Below are 13,553 nucleotides of genomic sequence, written 5' to 3'. Positions count from 1 at the left end.
GTCCGACTTGCTGTTCATGATGCCTTCCACCATTGCTTTCGGAACGTGAGGTTAATAGATATGACTGATTCCTCCCAGTACTTCACAAAAGGAGGACAGCTGACTCCCTGTTTACAAATTAGGCGTCTGAGCGAGTGGGTATTATCTCGCATAAGAAATCTGCAGGAGAAGCGGGATAGTTATTCATTATATATATATATATATATATATATATTCATAATCCACTGTCTGTCTAAGAAGACCATCTTTTACCTTTCTTGATTCAGCAACCTGTGGCAGGATTCACCTGCTTTAATTGCAATGGGTAAAGGTCGTTTACCTAAACCTGAACTGGTTACCCCATCGTGATCTTGTGGAGGGACCCAGGGAGAGCCAGGGCACTGGAGGCGTCTTCCTCCTGTGACTCTGCAGGATCGCAGTGCTCTCCATATCAGACGCAGACCCCTCCCTTCCAAATGGCCAATGCCAGGGGAAGGAGTGCCACCCCAGCACCCCCTCATCACCCCCATTTTATCGGCCGCTGGGGTGTGCTGCTTCGCTGCCTGCCAGACTTTTGGCAAGCGAGCAGATGGACCAAGTCTCCTTCACAGACAGGAGCTGGCGATGATGTTTCATGAAAAACATCAGCTCCCTGCTGTGATTTTGTGAACAGAGTGGTACAGAAGCACATCAATGAATTATTCAAACGCAAGCGCTTTGTTCAGGTAAAGAGCTGAAGGGAAAAAAACCCAAAACAGAAAATCAGCTGTCGTAGGTGGTAGAGAAACTCTTCTCCATTGCTCAGATAGGACAGATTTCCAGGCAGCATCAGAAGCTTTTCCTGAGTGCAATCCATTAGTGCTCTGCTTTTAAGATGGGAGATGTTTTCACTATATGTTTTCCATTAAAAAAAAAGTATGTTTACTAGACTTTCTGAGTTTAGAGTCAGGATTGCCAAGACAGAGTGTCAGAAGAAGGCTTCTTAGGATCCAAACAGATAAAATAATCTGACTGAGGTCTTCTCACCAGTTTCCAGGCCAGGTGTGTTCCTGCACCCCACCTCAGCCCGGGGAACATCCCAGGGGTGTTTTCTTTCCTCCAGGGCTGGGCTCACTCCTACAGGCGAAGGCCTCAGCCCCAGGGAGAAGACTCTCCAGCCCAGGACTGCCAAAGCTGATATGAGGTCCCACTGTGTGATGAGGTAACCAAGGGCCCCATGCTGACTTCAGGATGTTTGGGAGATACATACATCTAAATATACTTTCAGAAACACTGGATCAGGGAAAAGACTGCCAAAGCAGCAGGTTTTGGTTGGAGCCAAGCGCGGTTTTGTGCCACTCTTGATGCTCGAGCCTGTTGCTGTCTCCGCAGCTTTTCCCCAAGGCTGCATCCTGCAAAGGGCTTGGTGCTGATACTGAGCACCCTGATGCGAGAGCAAACCGTTTCGCTTGTGAGATGCTCCTGCTTCTCTATATTAAAATAAACATTTCATCATCTGGAGAAAACTATTGATCATTTGAGAGCGTTCCTTCTTCCCTCCCTCTGCCCTCCATTAATAAAAGCATTCAGTTCAAACGGTAAATGAAGCCTAACCTTCTTCTGTGCTGGCTTTCTGACGAGAGGTCCCTGCTGGCGATTGGGGCTGGATAGCCACCGTGTTTCATTGCTGTTTGTATTTCTCACCTTAAAAGACAGCTGATTATTTCTTGCTCATAAAAAGAGAAAGCAGCAATTATCTCATGCTGGAGGAGCTCATAAAGTATCAGCAGTAATTAGATTCAGCAGTGGAAGGTCTCGTACAGCAAAACAAAATCTGTCATTGGAATTATTTTCCAATACGGCGATGTCCGTGCCACGTTGAAATGACTGCCAGTGATGGTGGGAAATGCAAAGTTAAATTGGAGAGAAAGGAAATGAACTTTCAGGATCTAAAAAAAGCTAACGGTGGGAGATGTTCCTCCATAATTCTCATTTACTGTTTTGTAGTGCGGTCGGCTAAGATCAAAACCAGTGTAACTGGAAAGGACACAGTTCACATGTCCGGTGTTGGTGGGAGCTGGGGGCCTGGGGCCAGGCTGAGCTGTCCCTCCAGTTCGGTTACTGACTCCCCTGCCTCGGGCTGCCCGCTGTGGGAAGGTGCCCACCCGGTCCCTCCACCATCCCTGCCCGCCTTGAGGGGTGCCAGGCACGGCGGAGTGGGGGGACAGTGCCCAAGGAGCTGGAGGGACGGCGCTGGAGCGAGGCTTACCACCGAACAACACTCTCACCCAGACACCGTGGGAAACATGCTTTAGCTTGGTAAAAAAAAGCACATTTTGTGGCTTTTTGAACCTGAGAGGCTCAATCAGCCCTGTTTCTGTCAGGTACAGCTTCCACCGCCTGCCCCACAGGGGTCGCTCCTGCTCGCCACTTTTGCTGAGCAAGCATTTTGCGGCACCGAGGGTGGAAAACATCAGCAAAGTTGACCTTTAGCAGTGAGGCAAAGGTTAAAAGCAAACTGCAAAGAAGTCCCAAAAACACTGAGTGAAGAATGCCCTCAAGGACGAAGCCGCTCAGATGTAAGGTCAAATCGCTTCTTCCTGGAGAAGGTCCTGTTGGCCACCAGACGGGTCCAGGAAGGTGGCTGTCCTTGGCACGTGGCCTGTCCCAGTTGGAAGGGAAGTGCTAGGAAAGAAAAACTGCCCGAAGCTGGAACTGAAATTGTAACAACGCCCCACGTGCACACTGAAGTGAAATAGGGCTGATCCCTCTGGTGCTCAGGAACACGGTGCCGGGAAAGGCTGCGCCACTCTACTGCGGCAAGGGCCGGGGCTGCAGATCTCCTCTCCCCGCTGCTGGTGCCGGCGTGGCCATGGGTCTCCGCCGGCTTCCAGCCACCAGCAGCACACTGCAGAGGATCAGCTCAGGTACAGCCCCAGAGCGAGCACCGTCTGCCACCAGTCTTGGATGCTAAAAATGATGGATGGGGTTCTTTTGCTTAGTAGCACAGTCCAGATCAGCAATACAGAGTGCTCTCATTTGCATTCTTACCTGCCAAAATTAAGCCTGCCAAATATGATATTGCTCATTTTTGAATGATGACACCTTGATATATAATAGTCAGTAGAAATAATCCTTAAAAATAATGTTTTCCTCCCACCCTCCAGCTAATCCTTTATCTCGTCCTTTCATTTTACTTGAGCAGGTTTTTCTCCTGCTCTGCCAAACAAACTTGGTGCTCACATCGAGGTCATCTGAGGCCCCTGGAGCAGTGGTTTGCTGCAGCAGGAGGCTGTCCCGTGGCAGGGTGTAACAGCAACATGGTGGTAGCAGCTCTGGGTAATGCCGAGACGAGCAGCATGAGCTGCTTGGGGCTTCCCATAGATGTCATGGTCTGGTCCCAACCTGGCTTGCACCAAGCCGTGGTGGTTACATGAGCATCAGCTGAGCTCTGAAGCCAGGATGCCTTTGGCCTCCTTATCCATCAGTGTGCCCAGGTGGCCAAGAAGGCCAATGGCATCCTGGCTTGTATCAGGAATGTTGTGGCCAGCAGGAGCAGGGAGGAGATTGTGCCCCTGTACTGGCACTGGTGAGGCCACACCTCAAGTGCTGTGTTCAGTGTTGGGCCCCTCACTACAAGAAGGACGTGGAGGGGCTGGAGCATGGCCAGAGAAGGGCTGCGAGGCTGGAGAAGGGTCTGGAGAGCAAGTCTGATGAGGAGCAGCTGAGGGAGCTGGGGCTGTTCAGTCTGGAGAAGAGGAGGATGAGGGGGGAACTTATTGCTCTCTATGACTGCCTGACAGGAGGGTATAGTGAGGCGGGGGTTGGTGTCCCAAGCAACGAGCGATAGGACGAGAGGCAATTGCCTCAGGTTGTGTCAGGGGAGATTTAGATTGAATAGGAGGAAAAATTTCTTTACTGACAGAGTGATGAGGCATTGGCCCAGGCTGCCCAGGGCAGTGGTGGAGTGCCCATCCCCGGAGTGGTTCAAAAAATGTGTGGATGTGGCACTTGAGGAGACGGTTTAGCAGGCGTGGTGGTGGTGGGTTGAACAGTTGGACTTGATGGTCTTAGAGGTCTTTTCCAGCCTTAACGATTCTATGATTCTCCTGGTCTGGGCTTGAAGCCCAGGGGGTACCACTGCAGTGCAGTATATCTGTTGCTCCATCTTTCCTCCTGGGAGAATTTGTACCCTACCATACCTCAGGGTCTCCTTCGGTGAAGCACTTCTCTGGCTTCCTTGCTGCTGAACACAGGAAGAGCTTATGTCCTGGTACCCTGTACCTGGCTGAACCCCAGGAGATCCTGCCCACCTTGTCGTGGTCTTCTGCCTCAGAAGCATTTGGGTCTGCTCTAGGGATCTGGACATTTACTCAAATGGCCCTTTCCTGGGATGAGTTTGCCTCTTCTGGGGGGATCAGAGCATCATCTATCCTCACCGCAGCAGTGTAGATGGTCCGCCCTGATGGGGAGGGAGACGGTTTAAGGATTGTTAGCTCCTTTTTTCTTAGGATGGGTGATGTTTTTGTACACTCCTGTAACACAGTTAAAGGTGTATTCGTGGTGAATGGTTCTGGATAAAAACAGAAAGGAGTGGGACTGGGGCAGAAAATTGGTAAAGGCTGAGTCATCTTTCCATATATTTTGAATGAAACATGTCTAGTCAGAAATGCTGAACAATTTCAGTATCAATTTCCATAGCAAAAAAAATTGTGAAGATTTCTGGAGAAGTTATAGGACTCTATTTCAAGAACAGTCTAAAAGGAAACAAGGTGTATTTGTTTAGCTTCTCAGAAAGCATTTCTGCAACTCTTCTTCAAAATTAATTTTAAAAAATATTGCACCACAAATTAAAGCAACAAGTGCTACTCCAGTTCTGCAAGAACTGAATTTTACCCAACTTTTCTGTTCAGACTCCAGACAAGAAAACTAATTCTCCGTGCAATGCCATCCGGAGTGATTTCCTTGCCAGCCCCAACTGTGTGTGAGATCCAGTCAGGCTGGTAGACTGCTGGGGAGCACAGCGGGGCTGGCAGGGAGATCTGGAAGGTCTCTCTTGGAGCTTATTTTTAGATGATGATTTATTCACTGCAGTTTATTCACTGCTCTTCAGCTTGTCTGTCGCTGCAAAATTCATGTCTCTTTTCTCGCTCTGAGAAGGAGCATCTTCCCTGGAGGTCCTGCTCATGCTGCCCTGACTCCAGCTCTCGTGGACCTCCCGTAGGACATAGTCTTCCTCCTTCCCCCTCCTGTTTTAAAGCTATTGCTTCTGTGATTAGATAAATTGTATGGTGAAGGGAATGAATCCAACCAAACATCTTGCTAACTAGCCTGAGAGCAGCTTTGAAGGAGTCACCAAAAGGAAAGGCAGGGACCAAGTCAACACAGCACCAGCTGGCGCAACCAGGCTGAGCCTTCAGCAGCTTGACCATCCCACGTCGTTACATCTGCAGGGTCTTTTGAGTAGGTCCTGTTTGGAAAACAAAATCCATACTTTCCTCAGAACATTGAAAGAAAATACATATTAATTTATGGTCTTGTGGATACTGGAGACAGCTAATTAGGAACTTGTGTGAAGGGAAAGGCTAATTATAGCCAGGGTGTTCAGAAGGAGGAGGCCACGCGTCGTTTCCAAGTCTGTTCTTTGCCTGCTGTTTGAGGGGACAGGGTGCAAAAATGCCATATGCCTCTTGATCCATGGGTGACCTCAGGGTGCGCACCGTATAGTGCGTGCGTGGGCCAGCAGCTACCTGCCCTTGGCATTCACGCAGCTGTTGCAGCAAGGAGATTTTCTAAGAAAGAGGAGAAGGAAGTACCAGAACAGATTGCTTGGGAAGGGTCCATGGCAGGAGACCTTCAGGACCAGACAAGGCAAACATGAGCCGAGAAGGGTCCGAGGAGGGTTTTATAGCAAAAGACTTTTAAAAACCATGTGATGCCATCATCATTTTTTTTATCTGAACAGGTGTCTCATTTGTTTTTTCAAAGCCATTTTGGGAAGGCTGAGGGTCTTTCATATGTTAATGCTTTCATTTATCAACTATTTAAGTGTCAGTTCTCTTCAGGTTTCTTCTTCTGATTATGTGCCAGGCAATCAGTTTTGGGTCTCCGCTTTTGAAGGGATTTAAGAGTCAGGGGGAGGGAAAGGAGCGAGGCGAAGGTCTGAGTGTTATTCTAATTATAAGAAAATATCTCTTGGAAGAAAACAGGCAATTATGAGCAACGGATTTAAATCAGCCACTCGGAGGTTACAGAGCAACACATGCCTGGTTGTTAAAGGGGTGAGTGGGTGGAAGATAACCTTTCTGTCAGCCCGGGATGAGGTTTGACAGGGGTGTTTCATGGCATGGCAATGGGTTTGTTGTTGGGCTTGTTTTTTCCAGCTGGAGGAAAAGTGTAGGTGAAACAGCACCGGCTTTGGTTTCCATCTGAAAAGCCTCCTTGGTTTGGTGCCATCGCTCTGTGGGTGTGCTTCAGCGGTGGTTGGAGTTAATAACAATTGGAGAAGCTGTCAGTGTCCCCGGGCTTGGTAAATGCCAGCCAATTTGGCCGGTCTCGCTGAGATCAGTGCTGGAAAGGCTCGCTGGTCAGGCTACAGCGCTGCAAGGCAAAGGGAAGGAGTGGGGCTGTCTCTGGGGGTGGTCTCCGAGTCTGGGTGGCACACCGTCATTTATATTTTACATCCTGTAGTCTTATCGAGCTAAATAGTGACCTTTAAAAATGCCAGCAAAGAAGCTTTGAGATGCTCAACAGCATCAAAAATCTCCTTTTTCAGCCGTTTGATACCCCCAGGAACACAGCCGTGAGAATCCACATTTAGGCACCAGTTTGCCACGCCTGGTGATGGATGCTCGAGGTCAGTGCTCGCAAGTCCGAGCGCTCAACGGCATCACGATCCCAGCTGTGAATTGCACAGCTAACACACCCCAAGGGCATTTTCATTAATCTGTTCTGGAATTTGGGCAGATTTGGAACCAGCGCATATGGGAATTGAAAGCTGGATGAACCGTGGCAGGACTTTGAGCAGCTTGTGCCCCGACGTCTGCACCCGCTGTGCATGGGGAGGTGCATAAAAAAAGGGAGACGTAAAAAGGCTGTGATCTGAAGAGAGGGGTGGGATTTAGGGCTTGGACCTCAGCCAACTGACATGGGGACCCAGCACTTGGCAATATTTCCACAGTTACCTGTGGCTAAAGCAAATTGTCCATTTCCCACTCCTTCCTTCTCTTATTTTTCAACGTCTCTGGCTCATGCCCAAGTTTGTCAAAGGGTGATGCCTTCCAAGGCTCTCCTGAGAGCTGGGCCCTGCAGACATCTCAAGGCCATCCTTTCAACGAGGCTTTTACGTATGCTTCTCGCTGCAGATGCATGCAGCCACCCTTTTGCAGCTGCAGACATCAAGGCCGGGTGGCTGGGGATGTGGCCGAGAGAGATGCCTTTTTTCACCCTCCTCTGCCTCTTTGGCAGCCACCATGCTCCTTCCTTAACCAAGGCTTGCCAGCGAAACACTCTGCGGCCGCGTAGTGTTTGTGATGCCAAAGTCTTTCTCGCCTTGAACTAAAGGACCAGCTGGATGGAAAAGAGTGGCTTGGAGATGTGCCCTTCCAAGAGCTTCTGGCACAAAACGACTGCATTGAGCTGCAATTATATTGTCTCCATAAATATTTTAACTTCTTAAGCACAGCAAAGAGGAAATAACTCTTCAGGGTGGAGTTAATAAGACCAAACCTCATTAAATCTCCCTAGGACAGACTGACAAATGTTTTAATAAGGTGATGGGAAGGACTCCTTTGGATCTGGGCTTCTTGATGACTTCTGTTTGCAACACCAAAGAAGACTTTTGCTAGAGGAGAGCCCGAGGGATCGCTGAAAAGCCTCTGAGCACCTGCGTTTCCGACCCAGCTCCTGAGGGCAGATGTCACAGCTGGGTTGGGAAGCAGCCAGGGTTAGCTAAGTGGGGGAAACTCCCCACACCGTCGTTTGAATTTCAGAACTGTTTGACTTACTGGCCTGCCAAAAAGCGTCAGATCTTCACGGACACCCCAATATTCCTCTGCAGTGGCTGGAGTAGCTCTGTACCCAACACCCATCTGTCCAGAGCACCTCGATGTAGGGAGTGAAGCTGATTTAAATGAACGTAGAAATCACCTGTGTGGTTTTTCCTAAAGCTGAACCAAGTTTATAGGCTGTAATGAGGTAATAAAATCCAGACATTTAAGTACACATACCCTTGCAGCCTTATCTTCTAACACCCGGAGTCAGTTCGCGTGATCAGGCAGCACTCGGCATAGCCCGTGCCTTCATAAATATGATTTTCTGAAGGGAGCAGGCTCCCATGTTAGGGAGAGTGATCTGTTCACACGAGGCATGGGAAGGGCTGGTTAGGGAGTTCGTGCATGGCGTTTGCAGGAGACAGGCTGTAGAGGCTTGGAGAGCAGCAGAAAGGTGGACGTAAATAGCAGCACGTTACCCCATTTATTTGATGCGTGGATTGAAACGGAAAAGCAGCAGCGCATCCTTTGTGCCTCCAGAAGTGATAAACAGCACGGATCAAGTGTGAAATCAGCCGATGGGCTCGGAGAATCCATGGGGGATTTGCCACGTGGTTTGGATGACTTTCGGAGAAGAGGACAAGGCAGTGGTGTTCAAGATCACACTGGAAAGGGAAATTAATGGGGAATTACTCTGTCTTTGCAGTGCAGTTGTGCTTGGAGCAGCAGTGGGGGTCTTGGAGCACAAGGACCAGGGTGCGGCCCCCAGCTCCAGCCAGCCCCATGCATGCGTCCAGCTTGCTTGGCAGGGTAAATTGTGTCCCAGAAAACCAGCGCTCTTAATTAAAAGAGCAATCCAGTCAGCTGCTCGAAGGAGCGCGCACATCTCTGTGTTGAGCGGCGGCAGGTCCCGGGGGCCTGCAGGTCGGTGTTCAATCCAGGAGGAGGAACACAGCCCCCAGCCCACGGGAACAGCCACCCTGCATGAGGCAGCAAGCAGATCGGCAATCAGAGCAGGGCTGGGTGCAAGAGTTAATCAAAATCTAGCTGTAATTATAGCAGAGCCCGTTTGAGCTCCTGATTAACATATCTGTGCCTTCATTACGGGCAGGCTGCGGGTTGCAGGCAGGGGCGTGCGCGAGGGGAGCAGCCTTGGAGGGTGGGCAGCTACGGAAGAAATCATTTCAGATCCCAGATGCAAAGGTACGTCTTTGCCAAGGAGATTTATCGATTTAATACACCCTCCTTAGCCAGTGTGTGGAGAGTGGAAGATGTATTAAATGGTAAAAGTATCGCCTGGGTGAGCGAGCCCAGTGTGGGGCTCTTTCCAAAGCCTGCCAGCAGAGGAAGGTGCAGGGCAAGGGACTTGAACGGGGAGTTTAAAACACTGTGTGCACAGAATTGTCCAGGTGTGATGTGTGTGCCTGTCTCTATATGTACAATGCGGTGCTTGGAAAGAATACACACACATCAGTAGTGTACATTGCGCCTTGTGGGTGAGTTGTGGGTATTTTTCTATGGAGAACAGAGATAGCCCAGCTATCCAGGAATATTTGTGACTGTATTCAAGTTTTTTCTCCCAATCCAAATGCTCAACAAATGTTTTCACATCACTACCTTGGGTCTCTCGCTGTTTATTTGTCTCGCTGCGGTGCCCGTGCCTCCCACGGAGGGGCCTTGGTGTGGTGCTCCACCAGCTGCCGCATCCGTGGTCCCAGCCTGGCTTTTCAGGCACTGGCCCAGGCTGCCCAGGGCAGTGGGGGAGTCCCCATCCCTGGAGGGGTTCAGAAAACGTGTGGATGTGGCCCTTGGGGACATGGTTCAGCAGGCGTGGTGGGGTTGGGGTGATGGTTGGACTTGATGGTCTTAGAGGTCTTTTCCAACCTATGATTCTACGATTCATCCAGCTCCCTGCCCGCGTGGAGCGAGTGAAAACTGTGCAGGCCTTGGCAGGAGATGCCCAAGCTCGGCATGGTAGGGCCACGTCCCAGGGGTAAGGACTCGGCGTGCGGAAGCCCAGCAGCAATCGCTCCGTGGCAGGCAGGGGAGTGCAGCCAGCCCTGGGAGGCTGCGTGCTTTTGTGGCGCGTCACCCACTGCTCTGCACCCTGCTAAAATAAGGCAGAATTCTGAAGTGGGAGAGCGAGGAAGACATCGATCTTCTGTTCCCCCCGTCGAGGCAGAGGTGGTCTCAAGGCAAGCCCAATACGGACACCGCTCCATTGCGCTCCTCGTCCCGTGCCCGTTCATACGGTGTCGCGCCGGCTGCGCTTGGTTTCAGGGCATTATGGATCTCTGTGCTAACAACCAGCAGGCAAGTGGATTTTTCAAAGCTGGCTGACCTTGTTTTCAAACATCTCCAGGCCATGGAGGAAGGAGATAACTCAGAGTTGATCGCTCAGTGTTAAGGGTTGCGCTTCTGAGGCTTTGCTGATCCCTGGCCGGGGAGATCCCCACCCTTTCCTGCCCGGTCTTCTGACACGTCTGCCCGTATCCCACAGCGATGCCGGCTTTCTTCCCTCTCATCTGGCTGTCAGGTACTGGTGATGCTGGTGGAGTGCACTGTGCTGTGCTGGGGAGCATTGGGGCTGGAGAGGGGCACGTGGTACTGCTTGAAGAAAGGCTCCAAAGGCGGCAGGGTCCCACGTGCGCTGCCGAGTACATCTCCCAAACCGGAGGATCTTCCCCATGCTTGGTCCTCATGCAGATCTGCTGCAGCCCCTGGAGCGCCCTGGGCCGCTCCCGTCTCCCTTTGACTGGTGTCCTGGGACGGGCTGTGCCGGTGAAGGAGCGATGCAGCACACCGGTCCCTGCCCTCCTCACACCTCCCTCCCTGCCACCCATGGGTGCTGCAGCGGGCGGCTGCCAGAGAGCACGAGTACGGCACATTGCACGGCAGTTTGCTGCAGCGTCACCTTCCCTTCCACGCAGAAACGCCATCACTGGGACAGGGAGAGGAGCAAGGTTTGTGTGTTAGGAGAAGTCATCCACCACCGCACTAGTAGGGTGCTCAAGAAACTGCCGAGAAACTTGTGCTCCCCTACCAAATCAGGGGTGAGAAATCAGCTCTGCAACCACTTTCCCCAGATGTCTTTTTCTTCAGCTCATTCTTCTTTATGATTTCAAATATGAGATAAAGGTCCTCTGGGTTCTCGTGGAGCTGCTCTGGTTGCCATGGAAGTAATCCTTGTTAATCACTTCACCATAAACCAAGAATAACGTGAGTGGTGTTGTGCCACTGCGTGCTCAGATGGCTGGTGGTGTTGGGACCATTCCATCCTCACCCCCAAGTCTGGTCATTGCCAGTTGCATGCAGGGAGCCAGGAGCATCCGTCCCCATCTCCTGGTGCCAAGAAGTTGTGAGTCCCGGAGAAGCTGCGTGCCGGGAGGTGCTGGCACATGGGGAAGGGCTGCCTGGGAGGGTTTCCACATGGCTGTCCCAGCAGGCACTGAGGGGTTGGAGGGAGTCCGGAGGAAAAAGGATGCTGGCGAGTTTGGGTTTAGAGAAGCCGTTTCTTTCACTGCAAATTTTTTCAGCTCTGATGCTGGTTGTCTTCAGCCAGACCTGGTGTGGCCAGTTGCCTGACTGGGCTGGGCTTGGTCCATTTCAGCTGGGGTCAGACCAGTTGGGCTGGTGTTGAAGTGAATGGAGTGGTGTTGGGCCAATGCTGGGCTGGTTGGGCCAGCGTTGGACTGGTTGTGCTGGTGTTGGTCTGGTGGTACCAGTGCTGGTCCAGTTGTGTCAGTGTCCTGCCTCTGCCGGTGGCTGGCGGGAGGTGGAGAAGCAGGACCACGCCGTGGGCAGGGCGCAGGAAGGTGTGCTGGGGAAGGGGCCCTGGGTGCTTTAAGCAGATTGGTTGTGCTGTTAAAACATTTTATTATTTTCTGTCTTGGGAGGGTTTGGATTACCCCTGGAGCTTCTGTGGCTCGAGCAGCTCGTGCTTCTCCGCCACAGCTCCCTCGGAGCAGCCTGCCTCCGGCTGAAGGCATTCCTGCTCCGCCGGCCGTCTCCATCCCACCTCCAGCCCCAAACGGCCAGAGCTTTCTCCTTCTCCCTCTTCAGAAAAAAAGTCCTAATGATGAAATACGCTGAGGCGTTTGTCTCACCACGTGGGATGGGGGGGACACTGAGTGGTGGCTGCCAGAGCTTTCTGCCACTGGCTTGAAGGCATCTTCAGCTTGTGGTTCCCTGGTGAGAGCCGTGCTCATCGTCCCAAACCGTTTTTACTTTAGCGCTGGGTTGGCCGCACCGTTATGGACTGCGTAATGTGCTGAAGCTCCCGGAGCGGGGCTCTCCAAATCTCAGGGGGGGCCACATTCCATGCCTGCACCCGCTGGCTCTCCCCTTGCAAGACAATAGTGACGTAATTTAAGGTCATGGTAAGGAGAGCAGCTATGGACTTTGAGTAATTGCCTCGTTAAATTGCTTTACTTATAGATAAATAGAGATAATATATAGATGATAATATAGATAAATTTAAAAATCTCTTTATAGATAGATACAGCAATGCTGATGTGCCTCGCTCCCTCTCACCACAACCTCTTTAAGTCTCTCCCAGAGACGATCGATGCTGGAGGGGCATTATGCTGGGTGACCCATGGATGCTGGAGGTCTATCTGCTTCCCGTGGGGTGGGACAGCGCGTGCCCCTTCCTCCTGTGGCCCCTCCAGTTGGGTCACGGAGGGGACCATCTTGCGCACGGGATGTTGGAGGGATGCTGCACCAGCCGGGGTGCCCGTGGGCGCTGGGCGGTCAGCGTTGGGTCTCACCGCGCTCGCTGTCTGCCTCGGCAGGTGTACGAGAGCGGCAGCAACGTGGACCAGTTCGTGACCCGCTTCCTGCTCAAGGAGACGGCGAACCAGACCCAGTCCCTGCTGAGCTCTGTGGAGAGCGCCGTGGATGCCATCGACGAGCAAACCAACCCTACCAGGTCTGCAGCACCTCCTGCCCTCCTCTTGGCTTCCCGGTTGGTTTTGGTGCCGGGGGGGTGGAGGGAGAGGCAGAGGACGCCTTCGCATGGCGAGGGAAAATTCAGCAGGTGGCGTGCGGGAGTGGAGGGGAGCCGGGCCATCGGCCACCTTTCTCTTTGCCTCCCTTCCTGCCTTCCTGAGAGTCCTCGGGGCTTTCCTCTGCTGCTTTGTCCTCCCTGTCCCTGCCTTTCCCACAGCCTGAAGGGTCCTGCTTGATCCCTCCATCTGCGAGCGGTGCAGGAGGGGACACGAGAGGGGGGCCACAACCCAGGGCTGGGCTGGGTGGCACCAGCTGCATGGTGCTACAAGTGCAGGGTCCTGCACCTGGGGAGGAACAACCCCATGCACCAGTACAGGCTGGGGCTGACCTGCTGGAGAGCAGCTCTGTGGAGAGTGACGTGGGAGTGCTGGTGGACAGCAGGTTGAACAAGAGCCAGCAGCGTGGCCTGCCTGCCAAGAAAGCAAATAGGATCCTGGGGTGCATCAGGACGAGTGTGGCCAGCAGGTCGAGGGAGGTTCTCCTCCTCCTCTACAATGCCCTGGTGAGGCCCCATCTGCAGTGCTGTGTTCAGTGCTGGGCTCCCCAGCTCAAGAAAGATGAGGAGCTACTGGAGAGAGTCCAGCGGAGGGCTGC

At 52.2% G+C, this 13,553-nt stretch overlaps 1 protein-coding gene across 3 annotated transcripts in view; it reads left to right on the top strand.

Annotated features, from left to right (window-relative positions):
* Positions 1 to 13,553, top strand: part of NECAB2 (N-terminal EF-hand calcium binding protein 2) — a 92,766-nt gene that overhangs the window by 72,460 nt on the left and 6,753 nt on the right. For 2 of the 3 annotated variants that reach the window (XM_075433718.1, XM_075433720.1), the window contains one exon: positions 12,743 to 12,915. In XM_075433718.1, coding sequence (XP_075289833.1) covers positions 12,743 to 12,915 — 173 coding nt within the window. The remainder of the gene's footprint in view (positions 1 to 12,742; positions 12,916 to 13,553) is intronic. The other variant, XM_075433719.1, reaches the window with a different exon arrangement.

The sequence above is a fragment of the Opisthocomus hoazin genome, chromosome 12, assembly GCF_030867145.1.
Source record: "Opisthocomus hoazin isolate bOpiHoa1 chromosome 12, bOpiHoa1.hap1, whole genome shotgun sequence".
Classification (NCBI taxonomy): Eukaryota; Metazoa; Chordata; class Aves; order Opisthocomiformes; family Opisthocomidae; genus Opisthocomus; species Opisthocomus hoazin.
This window is presented reverse-complemented; position numbering and strand designations above follow the sequence as displayed.